Consider the following 25,218-nt stretch of genomic DNA (forward strand, 5'->3'; position numbering starts at 1 on the left):
AATCACTGCAGTGGAGGCAATTGAGACAGCTTTCTGTACAACTAAACCCTGCCTATACTCTATATGTACGGCTCAGAAAATAGAGTCACTCACTCAGTCAGTCAGACACATACAGACCCATGTGTAGGGCTGACCTCAGCGGTCGGCCAATAAGAGGACAAAAATTTGTTGCAAATGCCAAAATCGTAACTTTATCGTAATGTGCTTTAATTAATAAAAGTCAGTACTACTCAACTGCAGATGCATTTGAACTATTCTATGATCAATTCCTCATCATTAAAGCATGTAATAGTCCATGATTATAGTTACAGAGTGCACAGCTTTTGAATCAGACTTCACTGGTAAAGAGTGGGGACCCTGAAACAGCATCCTCAGTGGCATCCATCTCAGAGTTTTTTTCATTGTTGCATTATTTCCATATTTTACTACCTCATCTCTGTCATGATTCTGACCTCACCGCCTCTAACACACTCCAGGAAACATTAATCAAAGTTTGTGGCACCAATGACGCTCTTATCAGAACGGAAATCACACCTGTTGGTAGGTTGATGTTTGATGGTTATCACTCATGCTGTCACAGCTGTGACGGTTACCTGCTACAGCGTGCCAAATGCAAATGAAGCCCCTGTTTGGTGGGATTTGAAGAGGCTCTTTGTACTCCCCCTCTTGAGAGGACAGACCGGGGCTGCACAAAGGGGTGGGGAGGGGTTAGCAGGGGTCCGAGGTAAAAGAGGAATAGAAATGACAGGCTTTACTGGAGAAATAGAGGCTGTCACTATGACCTGTGTCTGCAGCTCTGTTCCACTTTGGAAGCACTGTTGGATCTCCTCACGATCTCTTCTCTACAACAGGTCAGTACTGAAGAAAAGGCAGAGGCTGAGTGAGCAATGTGGGCTTTAAAGGCAGCTTTGAACAATCATTTTTCCAGTTCTTTCTTTATAACATGAAGAGCTGCACTAATTACTTAATGACTCCAATGATTGACTGTGGTTGCATCTTTTTGAATTTAAATATTTGCTGAGGTTTTTTTGTCATTTTTAGCAAAAAATATTCGTTTTTTTCTACTGTTTGATAATCTATTACCGTGCAAATGCTTCTGGAAATTTTAATAAGTAGAAATTACTCTAATGATTAATCGAAAAAATAACGAGGATGACGAGGGCTGTCAGCATCTATGTGTTAATTGTAATGCGACTAAACCTCGCTAAGCAGATAGATTTGCCTGTTTCCGTGTTTCTCACTGGAGAATCCATCTTGCAAAGCTCCCATCTGAACAGTTTGGGCCCAGTTAGAAAGTGACAGGACCAATCAGCGTCGAGGGGCAGTACTTCAGACACAGTGGAGTCGTGAGTAAAGCAAGTGGCGACAAGAGGCTGGTGCAAATACGGCGGAAGACATTAGCGTGGATGCTGCTAAAGCGCCAGTTTTATCAGAACTTGAGAACATTTCTTCTTTAAAAGAAGAACAAAGAATAGCACTGAGTTGTTTTCTACAGTCACTGTGGTTCGTGTTATGCAGTTCCCTGTGGAGTTTACTCTTCGGTAGTGGCGCACCTCGGTAATGGTTACGTCATGTTTTGTGGCTCTGATCGGCCCGTAATGACGTGGCAGACACAATGTTCATCCAGTCACCCTCCAAGTTTTTTTTCACAGGTTCTGCCCTTTCCCAAACGCCATCTATGGAAGATTTTCCAGATAAATGTGTGAAACAAATCTATCTGGCATGTCAAGTTAAATGAGATTAAGGTCAGCTATTAAAATTTGAAATATTGAAACTGTATTTATCACATCCTTTTTTTTTTAACAAAAAAATAAAATAAAAACTCTTTATTATCAAAGTAAAAACATTTCTACAGAGTTATGTTAATTAAATACAAATATGCAATGTAACATAAGTAACTGCACCTATTTTACCCCTTTAAGTCAGTATTGAGTAGAGTCACCTTTGCCTTCTTTTACAGCACTGAGTCTGAGTGGATGAGTCTAAACCAGGTTAGCACATCTGGACACTGCAATTTTACTCCATTTGTCTTTGCATAACTGCTCAAGCTCTGCCAGGTTGCATGGGGGTTAGGTGTGAACAGCCCTTTTCAAGTCCAGCCACGGGTTCTCTATTGGATTATGGCTTTGACTTGGCCACTCCAGATTATTCACCTTGTAGTCGTTGAACATCACGCTTCAGCTCATTGTCTTGCTGGAAAATAAACCTTCTCCCGAGCCATAGAAGTCAAGAAGCATCCGATCGAGGCAGATTTACACGTGTGCAGTATTCCTTACATTTCTTGGTGATAGATTTACTGAACTCCAGGGGGTGTTCAGTGTGTTTATGCTTTTCTTTTTCAATAAGTGAAAAATCCAAAGTATCATTTTCACTTTATTTCTTTGCACACAACAGTTTTGCCTTGAGTTGGGAATTTCACAGCAATAGGAAAATTGATGCATCAGACCCAGTGTGCAAAGGTCCTTGGTTTCAGACCACACTGGTGCAGTAGTGCAACTTTAGTTTTATATGTTTAGTCTTGACAAAAAGAGAACGTAAGGGCTGCACTCTTAAATGAGAAATTCGATAGTCACTGTATTTTTATTTATTTTTATTTTTTATTTTTTTTTGCATTTTTTTTCAAATGCAAAAGTAGTTTAATTTTGATTATGTATTTAAATGTGATGAATTAAAAAAATAAGCAAGTGAAAACATTTTAGAGATAGAACACTCTAGAAATAATCAAAGATGAAAACTAAGTTGTTGCAACTTGAATAATGTGTTAGAAAAATGAAGTTCTGTCTAAAGTTGAACTTTTTTAGTCAATGCCATGATAACTTAGGTTCTTCCTTGTACTCTTCTTGTCTGGATCAAAGCAAAGCAGCATCCTTCACTGATTTTCAATCAAAGGAGAAGATGCAGGTTAGCAGAGCCCAGATGAGTCAGGCTGATTTAGAAATAAAAGACAGATTGGAAATTGGAGTTCAGATGTGGTTTTCTTTTTGTGATGTTTCTGTGTTTTGCTGGAGGCTTTTGTTGTGATCATCTTGAGCCAGGCCCTATGGGCAGACTGCCACGCCTGGCATGGATGGCTGGATTGTTTTATCATCCTTGAGTAAATGCTGGTAACTGTGAAACATTTCCCCAAACATTTGTTTATGTATCAGTTCACACTTATCTTAACAGGACTGCACAGCAGGTTGGAAACTTACTGTACAAGCTGTGTGACAAAATGCTGTCAACAAGCTGTGAGGAATCTGCAAACTGTTTCTTATTCTGGGTGAAGAAAAAAGGCTGGATCCGGCTGTGGAAATATGCAAAGATCTGGGTGTGAGATGCTTTATACGTGTGTGCTTTTTTTGTTGTTGTTGTCTGATAGACTGTTGTGTTTGTGCCAGCCGACAGAGACCTGTTGTGGTTTTCCGTCTTTGATACATTCCTGCCGGGAACCTTCTGCCATTACAGCTGTCAGTCTCAGTGCTGACAATAGGACGTCTTTATTTGTTTATCACCAAGTGAACCTGTTTAGATGTCTAACACTTTCAACTGCTGAGACCTGCTCCTGGCACTCTCTCTCTGTCTATTGTGCTCTCTTTGCTATTCTGCCTCAGGCAAGAGTTGGAGAGCGACAAGGACGACATAAACCCAACGAGCTCCTGTCAGGAGGGAGAAGAAAAAAAACAGAGAAAGACTGAGGAAACAAAAGAAAAGAGGAGAAGAAAGGGAGAACAACAGAAGGGATTTGCATTGCCAATCCCCCGGGGGGGGGGAATGTTAGGTTTTACGTGTAACAACTTGTTGGGTAAGTGAGGTTTTGTGTGAAGTGATTCTTGTGCCGTGGGAAGTGTAGAGTTTCAGGGTTGTCAGTGCTCACAGGAGAGGAGCTGATTTTTTTTCAGAGCACAGAGGCATGTTCACTTCGTCCACGGTCAACCTCCATCGACTCCCTCTAAGTTCTCAGTGGGGGACAGGACAAGAGGAGCTCTGTAAAAGCACAGCCAGTAAGTCACAGTGAGGATCTCAGTCAACACATGTTCTCTCATCTTGTCATGCTATATTGGCATTTATACATTTTCAACTTACATTTCCAGATATATGTGTTTGTCTATGTTTTAATGAGTTTGCAAAACTGCATAAAATTTGGGAAACTTTGTGTGCAGATATGCAATGTGGGTCTGGATTTGAAAGCAGCTTTCTGATTCTTAGAGGGCTCTGCAGAGTTTTAATGTATGAGTGGGAAAAAAGAGCAGGGCCACTACATGAAAACAGCTTTTAGGAATATTAAAAGGAAACTAAATCAAGCTCATGAGCAAAGCTAGTTGCTGTATTAGTCATGGATGTTCTGTTACCATTTTTTACTTCCCGATACGATTCCGATACCAAGGTGTTGGGTATCAGCCAATACCGAGTACTGATCCGATACCAACCTGAACTTTCTGAACTGACTGTTCAGACTAGCAAAATATTCTAGACCTATATTTGACTCAAAACATGGCTTAACAAATAGAATTGTAAATTTACAGCATCTCTGTGACCCTAAGGTTGTTTTCCTGCTGATTATTGAGTTTTGCAGCGAAAATTACAATAACACAGGAGACTGCATCACAGACTCTCTCTATCGCTCTCCTTTTTTTAAAATAGTATTGCACTTTTCCTAAGACAGTTTAAAACTTACAACCTGCATATTAACAATTGTTGTATTTACCTTATGTATACAGTTATATAAATCATCAAGTGCATTGAACTCTATCTCTCCTTTCTGCTATTTTGTGCAGCATCACGTGATAATGGAACAGCCTGCTTTTGGCTGACGGACACTCAGAGAGAAACAATATGGCGGTTAGCATTCGAGCTAATGGTAATAAATGATCGTAATTCAGTTAAAATGGATAAAAAGACATTCAATATCGGGTTTACTGGTGTGGATTTAATCAATAAAGTCCCCAAAAGACACACGAGATCCAGGCTTGCTGGAAATGCTGCCGCACAGGGTTTAAAGGCATCAATAGTGTCAATGAGAAAGCACAACAGCTAGCTTCAAGAGGAAAAAACAAGTAAGAGGCAACAATTTAAGTTATTTAACTTTTGATAAACTGTGTTACTTCTTGTCTTGTATGACAGCACCAGTCTGGCAGGCGTTTTAATGATTACATTCCAAGAAAAACTGTCACGTAGCCAACATTCTCTGCAGCTGCAGTGGGTCTCTCGGTTCTTCGCTGCCGCTGCACTAAAAACAGAAGCTCGTTCATACAGTGGCAGCGAATAAGAACTGATTTACGGTTTATAGTGCTAACAGTTAGCATGGCTTAACGAAGCAAAATTTAAAGTTAAGCCAAACGGTATCGGATCGGTGCATAAACTTGTGTACTTGCTGATACCAATACCTGCATTTTAAGCAGTATCAGACATATTTCCAATCGTTGTATTGGTATCGGAACAACCCAGTTAGTCATCATGCTAGCCAGACATCTCTGTGGTTATTGGAAGGCTTTTAACTATTACTATTATTACTTGCTTTTTCTCTATGTGTCTCGTTTTACTGTTGGAATAGTTTTGAATTTTTAGTTCTTTATGGCATTTTGTCTTGTTTTCTCTGTAAAACTGCATGGAAAACCTGACACAGTACCTCTGTTGATGGGACGTCATCTCTGATGAAGCCAGAATAACTCAAAAAGGTTGAGATGCTGTTTTTTTTCACCACAGTGTCTTTATGCCAAGTCAAAGTGGCGTTAAAAGCTGTGATATTTACTCTTCTGGGGGATTTTGCCTTCACTATGAACGCCATGGAGGCCTAATGGGGGTATGAAGTGTTTTCCCCTCTGTGCCATCTTTAGAAAGGGTAACAAAGGCAGAAAAGGGATCAGCGATGGAGAACAACACTGTGTGTGTGCATGTCTCATTCGGTGTGCATGTAGAACTCCCACTGTCCTGTGCTGCTCCCTTTCCTGCAGAGCTGAAACGCTCTTAATGGACAGATAGGGACATGCTATCATATTGTCAGTATGAATGTTGCAAGGCATAAAGATGGTGAAGCTTCATTATGACACTGTTGCATAAATGCACTTTGAAAAACACCTTATAAATGTCACAGTGATGTAATGAGGGGAGGAAGTGATCCCCCTTTCTGTACCGGTGTCAGAGGTAGTAACAGAGGCATGACCAGGACAAGACAGCATCAGTAAGCAATAAAGGAGGAACAGCATGTTTATGTGCAAGAGCCACTTTCCAAAAGGTAGAGATGCTTTTTTTTCACCAAAATGTCTCTAGGCCAATTCACAGTTCCACTTTAAGCCATGATATTTACACTACTGTGACATTTCACTATCACTGTGAAAGTCACAGAGGTGTAATGGGGTTACACAGTGATGCTCTGTCTGACTGTGTGTGTATGGAGCTTTCACTGTACCATCCTCTTCCACCGTCCTGCGATGCTGAAACACACTATGAACTGACAGAGATACCAAATATCATTACATAAAGTTTTAATATAAAAAAGAGTGATGACAGCAGAGACTTATTTCATCACTGGAAATGCACTGCAAAGACACCTGTTGTATTTCCCATTTTATCACTATTCTCTTACATTCTGTCCATTATGCTCACCAACGTCTCACAGATACTCAGAAGGCACGTTATGCAAACTGTATTCATTCAGTGTATTCAACTAGTGTTCCATTCTGACTTATTGCACAGTATCGTGCATGAGCGCGCTCATATTTTGGTGAACTTTGAACTGATGAGTTCAGTCTTAAACAGGAAAAAGCATGTGTAATTCAGTCTGAAGACACAAAATATCCGTTCATAATCTGAGAGACAAAGTTTTCTGCATTCTGCTTGAGTCAGATCTCGCTGTACACTTCCAGTTAAAGCATGATCAGTGGTTGCATTTTAACACAGTGCTTTCATTTGTGTTTCCAGGACTCTTCTTTAGTAAATGGTAACTGACTTGAACCTGTATAGCACTTTTTTAGTCGACTGACTACTCAATGTGCTTATAAAACCTGGGCCACCCCTCTCCATTCACATCAATTCACTCCACATACACACACTGATGGCAGATGTTACCGTGGAGAATTGGCAGTAGTATTAGTAGTCAGTATTAACTAATCCCATCCAAAGCATACATACCCATTCACACGCCACGGACGAAGCAGTGGGGTCAAGTGTCTTACCCAAGAACACATCTACATTTGAGTGCAGGAGCATTAGGACTAACAATATTTATATGAAATATATCGGGATTTATCGGCTCGTATGAAGTGCTTGGTAGTATCAGATGTGTTTAAACATTTAAGTGAACAGTTGGAAAGGATGGTTAGATAAAAAATGGGTTATTTAACATATAAACTGACATTTGAATGGCTAAACAGGCTTAGCCTGTTCTTCATATGTCCATATTTGAAATATAGGCTGCTTTCCTGGTTGGCCAACTTCTGCAGTTATTCCTGATATGCAATATTAGACTGGTTTTTATCTTTCTAACTCCAGCAAACACATATTCCAAGCTGCTTAATGGTGAAAAAACAGATCATATAATCCTCATCCCTATGGCTACAGGAAGTTTAGCCGCTTTTTATTAGGGCTGGGAAATTAATTCAAAAATAGATTAAATCGCAGTACGGCCTGCTGCAGTTTTCAAATCGCAAAAAGTGCAATATTCTTTTGACCTGAAATTTGTGTCAAAATGCCAGTTTAAACATTTTTTTGCAACAGAGATGTTATGCATGAAATATTATGCAATCGTTCAAGTGCCATCTGGAAAACCTTCAATATTAAGTGTTTGGGAAAGGACGGAGGCTTTGAAAAGAACTTAAAGTGGGATTGGATGAACGTTCTGTCTGTCACATCTTTACAGGCCAATCAGAGCAACAAAGCACGTGACATAGCTGCGACCGAGGTGTGCATGCACAGCTACCGAGGAATAACCATAGACTGTAGAAAGAATTGGACAAACCCCGTGTGACGTCAGTGATCTGTTTACAATAGGCGGAATCAAACGGCCCTTGAAGCCAATCCGTGAAGGCTTCCATATTGAAATCGCGGTCTCCACCGAACTTTGGATCAACCTAACGGCCCACCCACTAAGCGCGACTTCCTGTCAGCCTGCTAGCTAACATTCTGGTAGACAGAAACGGAGCCTCTGCCTGCCGAGCTATCTGTCAATCAAATGAGAAGCGCCAATCAGCTTTCATCCTAAATATAATCCAAACGATCGTGGTACAAAAAAATTCTCCCCCGTACAGTGGGAACACAATAAGACACTAGCTAATGAGACATGTTTGGTGTTTTGAACCAGGCTGTAAACCAGTTTATTTCTAGTGTCAATACTGGCTGTTTAACATGTGTCCAGACGGGACTTTTGGTGTTCCTGCAGCCAGCCTCAAGTGGACAATCGCGGTACAGCAATTTTTTGCACTTCCACAGTGGCTTCATTTTTCAGGACTGGAGATTGCCGCTTGGGAATAACACGAAACATGGTGACTCTAGACATGTCAGTACACAACTTTTGTCGTTTATGAAAAGAAAGCAACTCACTGCTGTTCTTTGTTCTTCTTTTAAAGAAGAAATGTTGTCAAGTTCTGATAAAACTGGCGCTTCAGCAGCATCCACGCTAATGTCATAATTGCACTGGCCTCTTCTTGCTGCTTGCATACATCATGACTCCGCCGCGCCTGAAAGTACTGCCCCTCGTCACTGATTGGTCTTGTGACTTTCTAACAGGGCCAAAACTGTTCAGACGGGAGCTTTGCAAAACGGATTCGCCAGTGAGAAACATGGAAATGGGCATATCCATTTGCTTTGCAAGGTTACAAAAATCCTACGTTCTTCATTTTTGTCCTTTTTTCTTATTAAATATAAGAATGAAAAAAACCCTTTATATCCAATTTGCAATACCAGTTAAAGTCATCAGAATTAGACACGTTTAAAGAATTGTTCAACCCTTGTATAGGAGTAAAAGAAAGTTAAGGAATAATCACATATTATATTGCAATTGCAATATTGAGGGGAAAAAAATTGCAATAAGATTATTTTCCAAAATCGTTCAGCCCTATTTTTGATCCAAATGTAGCAAAGTGCACTTCCTTGCATTGGATCCTAAGGGGCATTGTCTATATTTGTGGATATATCGTCATCAGTCACATATGTATGTGGAAATGAGGTGTAATAACAATAAAAAAACCCTTTGAATCAGCAGTTAGCTTACTAGATGCCAGTATTAGATTGATTGGACACAATGGATAAATGATAGCTACTGATACCCACTCATGCCACATTTTTGCAGATGGCAGGTGTTTTTTAGCTTGACTTGCACATCCCTAGAAAGAGTCTCAACCACCCAGGACTCCTGTTCCTGTTCATTGATAATAATCTGTGGACCTATCAAGCAACACCTGTTAAATTAAACACATACCTTTGATCCACTGGTGATGCATTAAATAATGATTTGGCGAGCTTTAAGTTGAGTTAAAGATCAGCACTTTGAAAGTGAACTGTGTTTCACTGCACCCCGCTGTCACCTGTCTCAGGAATTTCCCAGAAACAAGTGTTTGTTGATCCCCGTCTTATTCCTATAAAAATACTGGAAGCAGTATTTTCCCTCTTTATAAATTCAGTACAACGTTGAGTAATGTTTCAGTTAAACTTATTTCAGTCTGAGAGAGAAGTTTTAAAAGTCTGTTATGGAAGTTTTTGGTCACTTTGTTCTGCTTTGTTTAGCTCAGCAGCTGCTCTGAGGTCTGTTTTATTGTGATTTCTTAGCCCCATGTGGTGAGCGCCTATAAAAGCTGAACAACACTGTTGGTGGTCGGAAAACAGGCCTCAATCAGATAACCACGTAGGAAGGCAATGCTATTTAAATCACGTAATGCATACACAACATACATCCACAAGGTCGGGTTCCACATGGGTGCAGTCAGCTGCAGAAAGGCCAAGAGTGCTTCAGTAGATGAGCCTGATGTGGAGGGAAGCCGTAACCTTGACTGTTTGCATTGTTCTGGCCGAGACGCTGAAGGCATTGTTTGAAATATTAAAAACAAAAACCTTTGTGCTTGTAAAACACGCACACACCTTGACGCATTCCTTGCTGTCAACAGCTCCATGGGTCGCTGAGATTCTGTGCATACCTCTGTTACACACTCAGACACACACACAGTCTGTGCAGAGGCGTGTGAAAGCCACCTGTGGCAGCTCTACAGTCCAGCCCCTGTGGAACGTGGAGGGGGAGACCCAGGAATAACTTCCAGCGTGGGACAGAACTCAGACACGCACACACACAGACTCAATCCCTTGCTGATACAGACGGGGGCCGCTGTGATGTTGGCTAAACAGTTCCTAAACCTCTCTATCTTCATCCCTCCATCCTCATTCCTGCCGTATGCTCGGCAAAAACACTCCACACCTGAAAATAGCAATCAGACAAGATTAGGATGACACACATTATTGTGGGTTTACAGCTGCTATGAGCTGATTACTGAAGTGTTACCTGTAAATTCCACATTGTCTTCATCTGTGTTACATGCCTGCTTCAGTTTTTCTCTGCCCTTTCGTACACGGGTACTTGATCAGCTAATGATGCACAGCAGAGCGCAACATCAGTGCAGCATTGAGCAGCTGGAGCCAAGAGACAACAAGATCACAGGATAACTTAGGAAATTCAAATGTTAAACCTGTGTGGCCCTCATACTGACTGATGACCCGTGGCTTGTGCCACTAGTTGTATTATAATGTTGGTGGAGTGACAAGATTACAGTTTGGAGTATTCCCAATGTGTTTCTTTTGAGACTTGGATTTACGTGTGCTGGTAAAGCCAAGATGCACTACTTTGAACAGTGTAACTCAATGGCCTGTTGGTCACACCATGATAACTCAGAGAAATTATAAGTGGGACAGTGCAAACGTATAACTAGGGCTGTCAAACAATTAAAGTGTTTAATTGCAATTAATATTGGGATTTCTAAAGTTAATCATAGTAAATCTCCCCTCTGAAATTCCAGTAGTCTGCATTTAAGACGGTTTTGTTTCATTTTGGGTTTTTGTAGAGTCTCAAATTAAAGGTAGTTGACTTCTTTTTTGGATACAGACCTGATTTTATTTTGCTGCGCCTCTGTGCACACCAAGGTTATAATAGTTTTGGATTTTTCATTAGTTTCTATTTTTATTTCGTTCTCACTTTCTGTGTTTAATTTCAGTTTGGTTTTTTATTAGTTTTGACTGCTGGTTTGTTAGTTTAGTTTGTTTTTATTTTGCAAAAATGCTTCGTTTTAGTTTGGTTTTATTACTTTTGGTGTTGGTTTTAGTTTTTATGGATAGATGTCAGGGCTGAGTAAGGGCTGGATGATTATGGCAAAAAATAAAATCAAGATTATTTTGATTGATATTGAAGTCACGATTAATAAACACGATTATTCATTGATTTTAAAATTTGAGTATTTATTGAACCACAGCTTAAAAGAACAATCGAAAATAAATTAGTAACAAGAAAAATAACAATATATTAAATAATAGCAATAAAAAACAATGATTAAAAATAAATACCCAATCTACATGCACTTCTGTAAAACTTGCAAAATTTGCAACATGCAAAAAACACTAATACCACAGCCAAAAACACAACCCAAAAATACTCTATGAAGCACACATAAATCGTTTTCCTTCGATTATGTTTATATGATCATGAGAAGCCAAAATTGAAATCACGATCAAAATTCAAGTAATTGTCCAGCCCTAGGCTGAGTGAGCAGCCTACATTTTTAAAAACACATTAAAACAGGCTACCCTTCACTTATCATGTATTTATTTGATGATGATGTTTGAATACAACTCCAAGACAAAGAGGTGTCAGCACTCAAAAATTGTCCTTTCAGGTAGTTTTATTCAAGGCACAATGTGGCACGTCTTCTTCAGCGCTGTCAGTTGTCAACGCTGAAGAAGACTGAGTCGAAACGCATCCGTTCTGCCACGTTGTGCCTTGAATAAAACTACCTGAAAGGACGTTTTTTGAGTGCTGACACCTCTTTGTCTTGTAAGTCTTTTTTGCCTTGCACCTTGAGGAGTTTATTGTTTGGAGGGTGCTCCTTTTTCGCTTTCTGTGAATCAACAACCTGGTCCTCAATACAACAAAGACTAAAGAAATAATAGTGGACTTCAGGAGAAACAGATCTGACCCTCAGCCCATACACATTAACTGGGACTGTGTGGAGGGGTCTGGGACTTCAAGTTCCTGGGCCTGAACCTGAATGATGACCTGACCTGGAAAACCAACACAACAGCGCTGATCAAAAAGGCACAGCAGTGACTCCACTTCCTGAGGGTCCTGAAGAGCAACGCCCTGGCCAAGGAGCTGCTGGTGTTTTTTTACTTGAAAGTGTACTGGCATACTGCATCTCAGTGTGCTTTTCCAGCTGCACTGCTCAGGTGAAGACAGCTCTCCAGAGGGTCATCAACACAGCACAGAAAATCACTGGCTGTGCTCTCCTCTCCTTAGAGGAGCTGTTCAGGTCCCGCTGCCACAGGAAGGCCCTGGGCATCCTGAAGGACTCATCCCAGCCAGCACATCACCTGTTCCAACTGCAACCCTCAGGAAGACGGTTCAGGACAATAAGAACCAAAACTAACAGACTGAAAAACAACACATATCCCAGAGCAGTTTTGATATTTAATGAGAAACTGCTAGAGCACTAAATAAAACTGCAGAAACAATTTCATTGTACATTGTACAATGACAATAAAAATGAATGAAAAAGAATCAGTGAATGAATGAATGAATGAATGAATACAACTCCAGACATAAAACTACCAAAACTAAAGTTTTAAACAATAAAATTTGGCAATTTTACACTCCCCAGACTCTGATGTAGTTGCCAGTCAGTATGGTTGTGTCAAAGACTAAAACTAAGGACATTTTGTCTCTATTTTTATTTCATTTGAGTTAGTTTTGTAAGAGCACTACACAGTTTTAGTTTCCTTTTTTTTGGTAAAGCTTAGTTTTTATTTGGTTTCAGTAAACTAAAATGATTTTTGAATTTTAGTTTTAGTTATTTAGTTAGTTTTAGTTAACTATAATAACCTTGGTGCACACCTGGTGCAGTTCTCTGGGCTTGATCCACCTTAATGTAAACTGGGTGCCCAGAGCCCAGTGGGCTGGGACAGACCATGTGCGTTGTGAAGGGGGCAGGTTGGAGGATTCCTGGAGAGATAGGGCATAGGCCTAGGTGAAGGCCATCACGAGGTCGGACCTGGACCAAGGCTGATGCAACAACATGCCAAACCAGCATATTCTCCCACTCCTTACCTGATGTACCTAGTATCTGTTCCTGCAGACGCTTGTTTGTATCTCTTTCTCCCTTACGGAGCATTGACACTTGTTCAGTGGCTTCAGACTGAGCTATGCTCACGTTTTCTCTCATGATGTGTAAAATGTTTAATTCACAGTTTGGCAAAAATATGAACATTTAGCATGTGCAGGCACAACAGTGCCACTACTGTGCTTTAATGGCAGGGTTCATGCGCTCTGTTTTAGAGGGGCACGTCACGCCGTAGTTGTTTAGCCTCGATTATGTGATTTTAGGATTGTGGGAAGTTAAAACCTTGATTGTAATTGAAACTAAATTAATCCTCCAGCACAAGATGTAAATTCTTCCATCTCAAAGGTGTGTGATAATGGGGGACAGGTGAAAAAACGTTCCCATTATAATGTCATAGAGACTGTTTAACTTAGAAAAGGACACAGTGGGTCTACAGCCAATGGTTTATGTGGACAGGGTGGCCAGGGATGGAGTCAAACTCCTAGCCTGAGTTATTATCTCAGTCCGCCCCTGCACACAGATGAGTGAGTGTGTGTACTGAATTGTATTGTGCTGTGCTCAAAGTCAACAGTAGACAAGCAGGTGCATCGTATGAGTTTGAGTGCTGTTGTTGGCCCTGCTTGCTGTATTTAATGTGCTACAGTGCCTTTTCAGTCACAATCAGCCGTGTGAAATGATTCTATCATGATTCACAGTTTACACACACAAACAGAGGTGTCAATACACTCACGCTCAGTTTGCTCAGGTTTAGAGCTTTGGCTGTTAAGTGCCACTGTGATGAAATGCAGAAACAGCAGTGTTATGCATATGGCAGCACCCTGAACTTGTTGGAGATTACAGTGCCAAACTCCAATTACTCTGGCTCCTCTGATTGGTAGATACAAACTGGGTTTAATTTACCATAAGGCATGGCAGATAAGAGAGAGGAGTCCTTAAGTTTTTTATTGTCTTTTTTTATTAAATTCATTTATAATTTAGGAAAAATGTATTTTTCCCTACTATAATAACCTAAATTTTTTTTTGTGGGAACAAAACAGCAAAGTTTTTAATGGATACTTTTGCAAGGCTTCATACAGAACTGGGGCCTGTAATACAAATTTCAGTTCTCATTGTAACTTTATGGTTAATTCTGGGTGTTGAGAGCTGTGAAGGTGGTTCACCTCTGACTATGGTAAATAGTTAAAGTAACTTACTCATAGCTGAAATCTGCTCCAGGGCAGGTTATGTTCAGGGTAACAGCTCAACTGTGAATCTCTGCCTAAAGGTATTTTCATTACTGAGCTATGTGACAGTAAGAGAGGAGGAGGAAGAGGAACACTTTGTGTTTTCCCATCTGAATTTTTATGTAAAACATGCTGTACTAAAGCTGGGAAATTAATCATAATTACATTTCAATCACAAGTTTTTGTTTCCTGAAATATAAAAAAAGGATATTCATGACTATTATGCTGGTCCTTTGTAAAAAAGTAATTGCTCCTTAACCTAATAACTGGTTGTACCACCCTTGGTGGCAAAAACAGCAGCAAGTGTTTCTGATAACTGTCAGTGAGTTTTTCACATCACTGTGGAGGAATTTTGGCCCACTCGTCTTTGCAGAATTGTTTTTGTTTTTCTGCCACACTGGAGAGTTTTCATGCATGAACTGCCTGTTTAAGGTGATGCCACAGCATCTTAATCAGATTTAAGTCCAGACTTTGACTGGGCCACTCCAAAACCTTCATTTTGCTTTTTTAATCCATTCAGAATTGGACTTGCTGCTGTTTTTGAGATCATAGTCCTGCTCCATAACTCAAGTGTGTTTGAGCTTGAAGTCATGAACTTATAGCCGGACATTCTCCTTAAAGATTTTCTGGGAGAGAGCAGAATTCATGGTTCTATCAAATACAGCAAGCTAGGGCTGGGCAATATGGCACAAAATTGATATCACGATGTATTTTTGCTATATCCCGATACACAATATGTTTCGTGATACTTTGAAATGTCCTCTAAGTGGCTGTAAAATGTTAAATTCAGCACCAAATGACACAAGTTTGGTGATTAAAATAGACTGTTCTATTGGATTTTTAATAAAATTGTATGCAGAAAGGGTATAAATCGCTGGTCAAATTTAGCACACTGTTTTATTTTGAAAAGGACTTCATTCAGACTTTTACTAATAAATCTAAAATACTAAAATCATGAAGTACGTTCTTATACAGTGTATGGAAAGTTCTGAAATGTTTTTTGTGTTATGTTTACCACTGCTGATCATAAAATGATTATTTTCCTCATTAAGGGCGAAGCAAACCTACACAAAACTCAACAATTCCGCATGCAGCCAGAGGCCAAAACCCTGCAGTCTAGTCCACCATTCAGGCTCACAGCTGTGATTACATTAGTCCTTTATCTGTGCTGATGAAAGCTGGACCAGTTTCTGACTTTCGTAACATGGGAGCATGGGGGTTGGAGGCAGGATGTTATGAACTGTTAGGCTGAGATAAGGCTCCGTAGTTGAAGAGAATCACGTTTGTCCGCTGCCGGGCCATCGTCTCTCTGTCATGTGGGACTTTGCCGGGGAGTTTACAACAAAATGTTCGCGCCCAGGTAAATCATGTATTTTGGGTGATTTATTGAGATTTTTAAATCCTGGCTTTTCAACAACACTGGGCTCCTGTCTTTAGCGACGTGTTGTGTTACTGCCGCTGTTATCTGAGTGTCTTCTTGTGGCATAATTTAACAATTACTGCATGAGTTTGACCTCTTCCTTTTTAAAGCTGAACAACTGCTGGATGACAGACCCAGCGCTGTTTCTCGATGTCGGTCTCTGAACCAGCTAACTCTCCGCTAACTTGCCATGCTGCTCTGTTTATCCACAGTGTTTACCTCCTTCCTTCTCCGCTGATATGAAAACGTGCATGTTCGGAGGAGAGTTTTCTGGGTGGGCGGGGGAGTGAGCTCTCTGCTGTGAGAGATGTGTTCAGGGACATTGGGATAAGCGAAACTCCCGTGAGAAATGCATGCTGACAGCTCAAAACTTCCACATAATTTATACTCGATGTTCGACATATAGTCATTTTATACATCCTGCGTAGCAAAAGCCGCGATACGTCGAGTATACTCGACATATCGCCCACCCCTTAAGCAAGCCATCCAGATCCTTAGCCAGCAAAGCAGCCCCAGACTATCACACTACCACAACCATGTTTGACTGTCGGTATGATGTTCTGTTATGAAATGCTGTGTAAGCTGGCAAAAATGGGTTAAAAGTTGCAAAAACTGGCAGAAAATTGGTGATAAAGGATTACAAGTGGCAAAATGGGATTAAGGTGGCAAAAAATTGTAACAAATAGTGAACTGGGGTTAAACTTGACGAAAATGTGCATAAAAAGTGGCAAAATGGGATGAACAGTACAAAAAAATTGCTCAACAGAGGCAGCAATAGGGAAAGTGTCAAATAGAGGGGGAAAAATGAGGAGAAAAGTGGTGAAAAGTGATTACAACTGGTAAAATGTGATTAAAGTGGCAGAAAATTGACATGAAAAATTTTATAATTGTGTTAATAGTGGCAAAAATTGGTCAACAGTGGCAAAAATAGCTGGAATGTGGCAAAAATGAGTTAAAAGTGGCTTGGGGAAGACCAGCAATCGAAGGGGAAAAATGTGGCAAAAATGGATAAAAAGAGGCAAAATTAGCAAAAATAATAGTTTGATAAATTATTTAACTCAAAAAATGAAGTACCTGCTAGCCAGGATGCTAGCATCAATACACACTATCATCAATCAGTCACACCTTGGGAGGGCTCATTCTCAGGGTTTGTCAGGGGCCCAGACAAATCTGTGGGCGGGCCTGATCGCTGCCCAACACTGGCCATGTTTGCATGCTCTGTGTTTTGTTTGCAACCTTTGTGGTAGTTGTATAGCACATGGATGAACTTCCTGTAGGTACATGCTATTTTTAGGGGCTGACAATGGCTGCACTTCACCAATAGCTCAGCAACAAAACGCTCAAGAACATGGATGTAAACAAAGCGAACAATCAGCTTTCTTTGAGGACCAGAATGCATTGAATGCACTCGATAGGTTTCAGGGAAACACACAACATTGTTTGTTGAGAAACAAAGAAGGTAAACATTGCAGTTTACTTGTAAGAAATCTGTGCACCTCAATTCTAAGAAGGTTTTTGCTGCAGAACAAAAGCTTCATTGTGCCGCGGTGTCCCCCACAAATAAAAGTCAATTAGACTGTGACTTAGGCCAAATTTCTCTGCTGCTTTTCCTGTCATACTTGCTTTGAAGTCACATATGCACAACTTGGTTCATTCATGCATCACTTCCTGCTTGGAGAACAGAAGCAAGAGGGAATTATTAGATATATCTCAGTGGTTTACTGTAGTAGCCTAACATTGCAATTCAGGCTGTGTAGTATTGGTGCAGCACATACACAGATACAACACACTCATGCACATACATCACAGAGGTTTGGAGCCTTGGACCCTGGCAGACAGGTGGCTTTGTTCAGAATCACAGTTTGCAGGCTGGGAGAGCTGGGTGAAGTGGGGGGGGGGGCTCTAATCATTATCATGCTTTCCGCAGAATGGTGGCGCTCTGCATTTTTTGTCGTGTTCCCGAGTTGGTCGGCACATTCCGCTGGCATTGTTATCCGGCCTGTTTCCTGCGGCCGGCTGCTTTTGTCAGCCTCTCCCCCATTGTCCCGGCTTCCTTTGTTCCCCGGCTCCAACAATGGCTTTTTTTCTGCCTCTTAATATATATGTGCACTTTTTGCCCTTGTGTGTTCTGTTTGTTTTGTTCTGCTGTCTGCCGTGTTTTTCTTTCCTCCTGCTGCAGGGTTGGGAAATTACACACACACACACACACACACACACACACCCACAACAAACAGACACACATAAGCTGGAGTTGATATGTTGAAGTTCACTGTGGTTCAAACCGTTCTCACTCAACCTGTCTTCTCTTCCTTTTCTCCCTCACTGAGGCCTTGTCTGCCTGCCTCCTCTGTAACCTCCTATTATTCACTGTCATACTTTGATAGTTCGTCATGCTGGACTTCCAGCTGCAGTAACACAACCACAAACAAGATAACACGTCATCCTGACCAATCAGAGGCTGGCTGAAATTATCCAAGTCACACCTGTATGAGAGGATGTGTCTTGATGTAAAAGTTTTGGTAGGGAACACTACAACACAAAAACAGTGATTATGGTGTTTTAATCAATCAATCAATGTGTATTTGAAAAGCACCTAACCACTGTTTTCTCAAGACACTTCACAAAAAGAGCCAGTCTAGACGATCCTTTTGAAGCAGATTGTTTGGCCAGATTCCATCTCTGTTATCAGGCAAATCAGTTTTGCAATCTGAAACAATTTTGCCTGGTTGAGAATGGATCAGACCAGTTGGCAGAGAACGAGAAGGTAGCTACAGGCGGGATTTAGTTGAAGTTGATAGCAATGGCTGCAGCTGGTGTGGTTCTTAGTAGGGATGTGTTTTTGAAATACCCGAAAATCAATAAAATTTTAGCTTATCAATACTACTATCAAGTCTCACAGGCTCTGTGATGTAACGTCATTTTAAGATAAGACTGGTGTAAAAACATACATCAGCTCTTTTAAGGGGAACATAAACTACAAGCACATCAATATTGTAATTGTTATCACATTAAACTAGAATTTACCTTCAAGTGTCGGCTTGAGGAAGAAAGATGCTGCCTGTGAGTCACATGCACTCATACCTGCTTGCGCTGGGAGTAACAGGCTCTCATACCACTCTGTTTAGCTGCCTCAGGACAGTTTTCTTCTTCAGCTGCTCAGATAAATGCTGAAAAGTGCTCCAAAACTTTATAGCAAGTCCTGTTTGTTAAAGGTATTAATCCAGTGTAGAACTCTGTGGTGGAATCGGCAGAATTGAAGTTAATTAGTGAACTTTACAGCTGGAAGACAGACATTTTGATGCGTTCAGGTAACCTCAGTATATTAGAGAACTATGTTCTAAATGTTATGATGTGTTCAAATGTCATAAAAATGGGAAATTTTCATTTCTGACAAGAAACCTTAATAAATACAGTTGTGAATATGAAGAATATGTTCATATTTGAGGGATGTAAAATCGATGTCACAGACTGAATCATAGCTTTTTAATTCAAGCACTATTTAGCTAAGACCACTTGAGTGTAAATATTTGTCTCCATTTTGTTTTTCCACCAAACTATAGAAAAGTATAGTGGTATCAAAACGCACTCAATCAATAAGGAGTATCAATAAGGGTATTAATATCAATAAAAACTAATGATCCACATCCCGAGTTCTTAGCTCAGATGTAGCTGTAGTTTAGCAGCAGTTTTATCGTAGTTGAGCCACATTTATTTTTACTAGACAGGGTAAACAAAGTTTTTCATGGTGGACAATGGTGGACAAAGTATTCAACTCCAGTTCTAGAGTCAAAGTATTAATACTTGTGGTCAAATCTTACTCTTGCTCAGTGAAATTTTACTCAAGTTAAAGTACTAAAGTACATACTTTTAAAAATACTTAAGTATTCAAAAGTACATGCATTTAAAAATACTTAAGTATTAAAAAGTACAAAGTACATTTTCTAATATCAGTACATTGCTGTATTGTTTTCTCAGTGCTTTTACAGAACCTTGTCACTCTCTGAAACCACCTAATGATGTACTGACATACATGTAGAACCACTCTGCTACAAAAGTCTATAAAAACACCTGTAAAAACTTCACCATATAAATGCAATCAAAAACAATAGGGACAACTATTGTCATTTAATTTTTTTTTCTTGAATGCAGAAATGTAGTTTGTTCACAGTGCACACAGAAGACATTTGAAATGATGTGAATCATTTCCTCATTTCTGAAATCTCAAACATCAAGCTGAGATATGGCCATGGGTGCGCTGATTTTCAGCTTGAGTTTCTCCTGCCATCTCCATTGCCGAATTTTTTATGAATGAAGGCGGGAGAGGTTGCTACACAGAGCAAGGGTGACGTAGCCTTTTGCCAAATCCATCCCATGTGAGAGCGGTGACTGTGATTGATTCCCTTCTGTGAGGAGCACAGTGTGTGGCCAGTTGCATTTTAAAAACGAAAAACACTAACATCTGACTTGAAGCTATGCTGAACCTAAAAGGAACAAGTAACAACAAGCTTCCTAGAAATGTAGAGGAGTCGAAAGTAAAGTATTTGTCTTTGAAATGTAGTGGAGTGAAAGTCATAAGTTTCCAAAAAACAAATACTCAAGTAAAGTACAAATACTGAAAAAATGTACTTAAGTATAGTACTCAAGTAAATGTACTCCACTACTGTCCACCACTGATGGTGGACACAATGTTTTTGTGCTATTCTCCCATCCTGTTTTGACATGATATTGCATTAGTTACAGTTTAGTTGAGTTTAGTTGTACTGTAAACTGGCATATACAATTTCTGCCTTCGGTGTAGCAGTTATCTTAGATGTAGCTGTAGTATAGCGGCAGTTTTATCAGAACTAGGCCACATTTCTTCTTTAAAACAAGAGCAAAAAACACACTGAGACTGTCCCTTGGCAGATGTTTGTTGCACTTTTCCCGGCTGGCCTTTGCATGAGTTTTATCCGCCAACAAGCCTTCACTGTCAGTAAACTCAGACAGTACCTGCGCTCAGGTACTACTCATCCCTACTAACTCATTTTGTCTTGTCACTCTGATGGGCCCACAATGAACATGACAGACAGAACGTTTGTCCAATCAACTCCCTACCCTTCTCAAATGCTTTGTGAGATTTCCCAGATAAAGTGAAATATATTGTGTGCAATAGATATATAATAAACCGTCTGCTTATAAGTGAGGCATGCAAAAATCTGTGTTTAACTGGATAAAATTTGTACAGTCTACTCTGGTAACCTTCAGCAAGTAACATTTGCAAGGAGCCACATTTTTAACATGCTAAAACCTCAGAAGCAGAACCAGACTCAGGTTCAACAGCTACCCACTGGAGCTGTGTTAGCTGAGGAAAGTGAAATAGAGGAAAAGACAGATGAAGGCTGTGTCTTTATTAAAGGGCTGCAGCCTCTTAAGTGCATTCCTCAAAGTGATTATGTCATATCGGTGCAATGAAGGCTGTCTCTTATCAAAAGCCAACAAACTCATACTTGTTTCCCTGTGCAAAGAAGAGTCTTTGCATTCACAGCCCAACACGTCTCAAGGATCATTCTGCTTGTAATCAGAGTTTGAAGGGACCTGTTTATTTGAGTACATTTCTTTCTTTCTTAAATTTTATCTGCTTAGTCATTAAGATTAGGGATGCAACGATTCGTTGCCGTTGTCGACAATAATCGATCATGACTTTGGTTGCAGACAAATTTTATTGTCAGTGATTCTGTGTTTGTAAAACATTGTTTTCTCAAGCTGAGATGCTTGGGAGTGAGCCATCTGTCATTCATACTCTCTCTGTTGAGAGTTGTACATGCTAAACAGTGATTGACAAAGAAAAAACACCAGACTCGTCCACAGGAATAGTCTTTGGTTGCATCCCTAATTAAGATTAAAGACTGTTGTCTGACCCTTATGAATGTTTATTTCTGGATGTGTTGTTCAGCAGTAATAATGAGGAAATTGGACATAACTTCTGTTTCTGTTGAGGTTGCTCAGACACAAAAGTGGCATTTACAGCGTGTCCTTTCAGCATGTGACACCTGCTGGCCTCAGCGATATGACAAGGGTTGATTATACTGATTCATGCTGTACCTGGACAGCCCGTGAGCAGTTCAGCATGAATGTGGCAATGTAGCTTGTTTTCTTTTTTTGCCTCATTGCTTCATTCTTATTGCTTCTCTTTTGCCTTGTTGAGATGTATAAGGAACAAGGAAAGAGTGAGATGACAAGGTTCCAGTAGTGTCTGAGAGGAATTTCTCTTGATTTTTCTTCACTTATTTCTAACAGAGCTTGCTGGCTTCTCTTACACAGTAAAGATAGCTGTGCATTCATTTTATCCATATCCGTTATTGAAATGTGTCATGCTCTGACTTGAATCAACATAGAAGCAGAAGTAGTTGGCTCATTGCCATAAAGTGCTGCTTCAATACAAGGCTTGACACTTCTGTTTATCCACATGCACACTCTTTAGAAGGGAAAAACTAATGTTAACTAGGCAGAGAATCAAATATTTATCAGATGCAGTGTTGACAGTGAATGTGCAATGAGAGTTATATCTGATGCTCACATGCTGTTGGTGCACAGATTTCAACCTGGCTGGCCAGAGGTACCTGCATATACTTTTTTAAAAATGCCTTGCATTTTTAGCGACCCAAAGGATAAGGGACCTGTGATATAGATCTTGTTTGACCTCAAGTAGGAGGGATTGATAATGATGAGGGGCAACAAATGAGAGAAAGTTATACCACTAGCACAATGGGGATATGCGATGGCCGTGCATTGTGCATGAGTTGACATTCTGCCACGACTGTCATATGGTCATCTTGAAATAGCACAGTGTATGCCCGGCTTAGCGCTGGCCCCCTCAAGGGCTTATCAGAAACTATCTCAAGAAATTGGGAGTGGAGGGTGGAATGGCTTGCCAGCAGTCCTGACCTCATCCCCGTTGAACCCTTGTGGGATTAGCTTGGGCATGCTGTTGGCAGAGAAGACTTGGCCCACAAACTCAGCTCTGCTGCTCATCCCACAAATGCATGTTCCTTATAAATGTGGCATTATTTAACAGACTTTCTAAGGGAATAAGATTGCCAAGAAGCATTGTTACAACAAAGAAATAATCTACCAAACACAAATTTCCTTTCTTTTTGTGCTAAGTTAAGGCAAATTATACAAAAAAAATCAGTGTGCGTCCTTCTTTTACCTGTGAATACCCGGCAATACACCACTGCATCAGATAGGAGCAGGGACAGCTAGTGAAAATAATGGTGAGTTTTTTAAGGTCCTGACGATCTCTTCAGACCGAGGCCACAAAACCTTCATGGGCGGGCTCTTTGCTGGCTGTCCTTCAATGGATGCTGCCCCTGCAATGAGACACACCTATTATCATTATTAATTTTGTCCCGGAGAATATATAGCAGGGCACCTGGAGAAGCAGGCTGTGGTCCACGCGAGAATGTGTGTAATGTTGTATATTATTAATAAGATCTTACTATAAGCTAGCACCATTCAAAGAACTTAAATATCCACTCACCTGTGTACAATCTGTGCACAAATCATGCTGAAAATGTTCGTTTTTCAGCCTAGAAATTCACTATGTCAGCTACGTAATCTTTAACTTCTTCTTTTAAAAGCTAAAATGATTTAATTTTCAAAAATCCTATTTCAATTGTCTTGAAACTCACTATGTCATATATAAAAAAAGGCTATAGCATTCTATAAATAATTTGACTTTTTTGCTTCAGAGTAGAGAATATTATAACTGTTGGATGTGCAACCTTCAAAGCTGTTTGACCTTTTGAGTTCTTTGAGATTTCAATTACAAATGAATCTAGTCATCTTTTTTGTTGCATCACCTGCAGCTCTGAGTTGAAGATATCTACCTGATGATTTTTTGTGAACTTTGGTAGAAATTCATGGTCTTTAAATGGCAATGATTATAATGAGTCTGCAGCCAAAGCTTCAGTGAAAAATCTTCAGGACAACAGAACTTCAGGAAACCACAACATGCATACATAATTGCAAAATTTTGACTTCCCATAAACCTTAGCTGTACTTTTATGTAAAGTTTAAAATATTAGATGGTGGCCTTATTAAGACAATAGTCCTGATAAACATCAAGCTGTTAACATTACCATAGCTAACTCAGGCTGATGTTAGCATACTTTTTCCTCACAGAAGCCGTTTTAACTTGTCAGGACCATTATGTCTCCTTGTGCTGATGATGATATCAACTATCAAATCAAAGGTGGCATGGCATGCACCCAGACCTCACCACACCCAGATGACACCTACTTTTGTGGGTTGTGTTTGTTTTCCAACAGAATGGTTGAGCCCAGCCCTCCAGCACTGCACCTCCTCTCTGGTGGGGATGTCAGCATGGCGGGTATCGGTGTCAAAGTAGAACAGGAGGAGTCTGGTGGAGCTGCTGGACACATTACCAACGTGGAACCTCCTAAGGCATCTCCTGCATGTGATTGGTCAGCTAATAATCCACTGGAGGCCCGCCAACTGACCCCACCGCTCTCCTGCTCCCCCTTGGTGAGGATGTTTCATATGGCTTGCAGAGTGAGAATAGATGTTTTTAGAGAATAAACACAGAGTTGCATTTCAAAGTAAAAGTTTCCATTTCCTGCTCTGTTGCTATGTTAGTAAACTTCCTCTCTGTGTGTCCTTACAGGAGGGCTCTCCAGGTAAAGAGCTGCATCACAGACAAAGCCCCCTAGGGCTCAAGGAGGCCCGGAAACAGGACAGACCAGAAGGACAGTCCAACTTCAAGGAAGGTTTGTCAAAACATGTTCTCACATACACTTTCTGCTCTGCAGTGTCAACTCTAGTGATGATCATTAAATGGCTTGAAGTGAGAATAATAACCGTAAGTGAGAATAATGACTTAGGCGCTTAATTAAACAGAAATTATCCCATCTTGTTGAAGGCATAGCACCTGTTATTTAACAGAACAATGTCTGTGTGGGCTGAATCATATTTCTGTTATAAAGGTTTAAACAACTACTCCAGTATCTCATAACATATTGTGTTTATTTTGTTAGTATGCCTTTGTTCCAAGTGGTGTCACTAGATTCTTCCAGAGTCATTGTAAATGCATTGTTTGTCTTTCAATTCATCATGAAACCAGACCCGAGAAAAACAATATACAGTCATGTGCTGAAGTTTTAGGCTTGTAGGGCACTAATGAGTCATCATGGTACCCAATGTGTCACAATCTAGAGCAGGACAGAGGGGGGAGGGCAGCAAGAGTCAAGGTTTCCACATCGTTTAGCAGCCAAAGTCAAGTTCAACAGCATTT

At 40.3% G+C, this 25,218-nt stretch overlaps 1 protein-coding gene across 4 annotated transcripts in view; it reads left to right on the forward strand.

Annotated features, from left to right (window-relative positions):
* The window catches only part of LOC121507400 (transcription factor SOX-13-like), a 109,178-nt gene that overhangs the window by 45,373 nt on the left and 38,587 nt on the right, over positions 1-25,218 (forward strand). For 3 of the 4 annotated variants that reach the window (XM_041783702.1, XM_041783706.1, XM_041783704.1), the window contains exons 3-4: positions 24,236-24,452; positions 24,592-24,694. In XM_041783702.1, the coding sequence (XP_041639636.1) occupies positions 24,237-24,452; positions 24,592-24,694 (319 nt within the window). In that variant the 5' untranslated portion in view covers position 24,236. Of the gene's footprint in view, positions 1-3,950; positions 3,981-24,235; positions 24,453-24,591; positions 24,695-25,218 lie in introns of those variants that run through there. The other variant, XM_041783705.1, reaches the window with a different exon arrangement.

Source organism: Cheilinus undulatus, linkage group 3 (assembly GCF_018320785.1).
Source record: "Cheilinus undulatus linkage group 3, ASM1832078v1, whole genome shotgun sequence".
In the NCBI taxonomy this organism is placed as follows: Eukaryota; Metazoa; Chordata; class Actinopteri; order Labriformes; family Labridae; genus Cheilinus; species Cheilinus undulatus.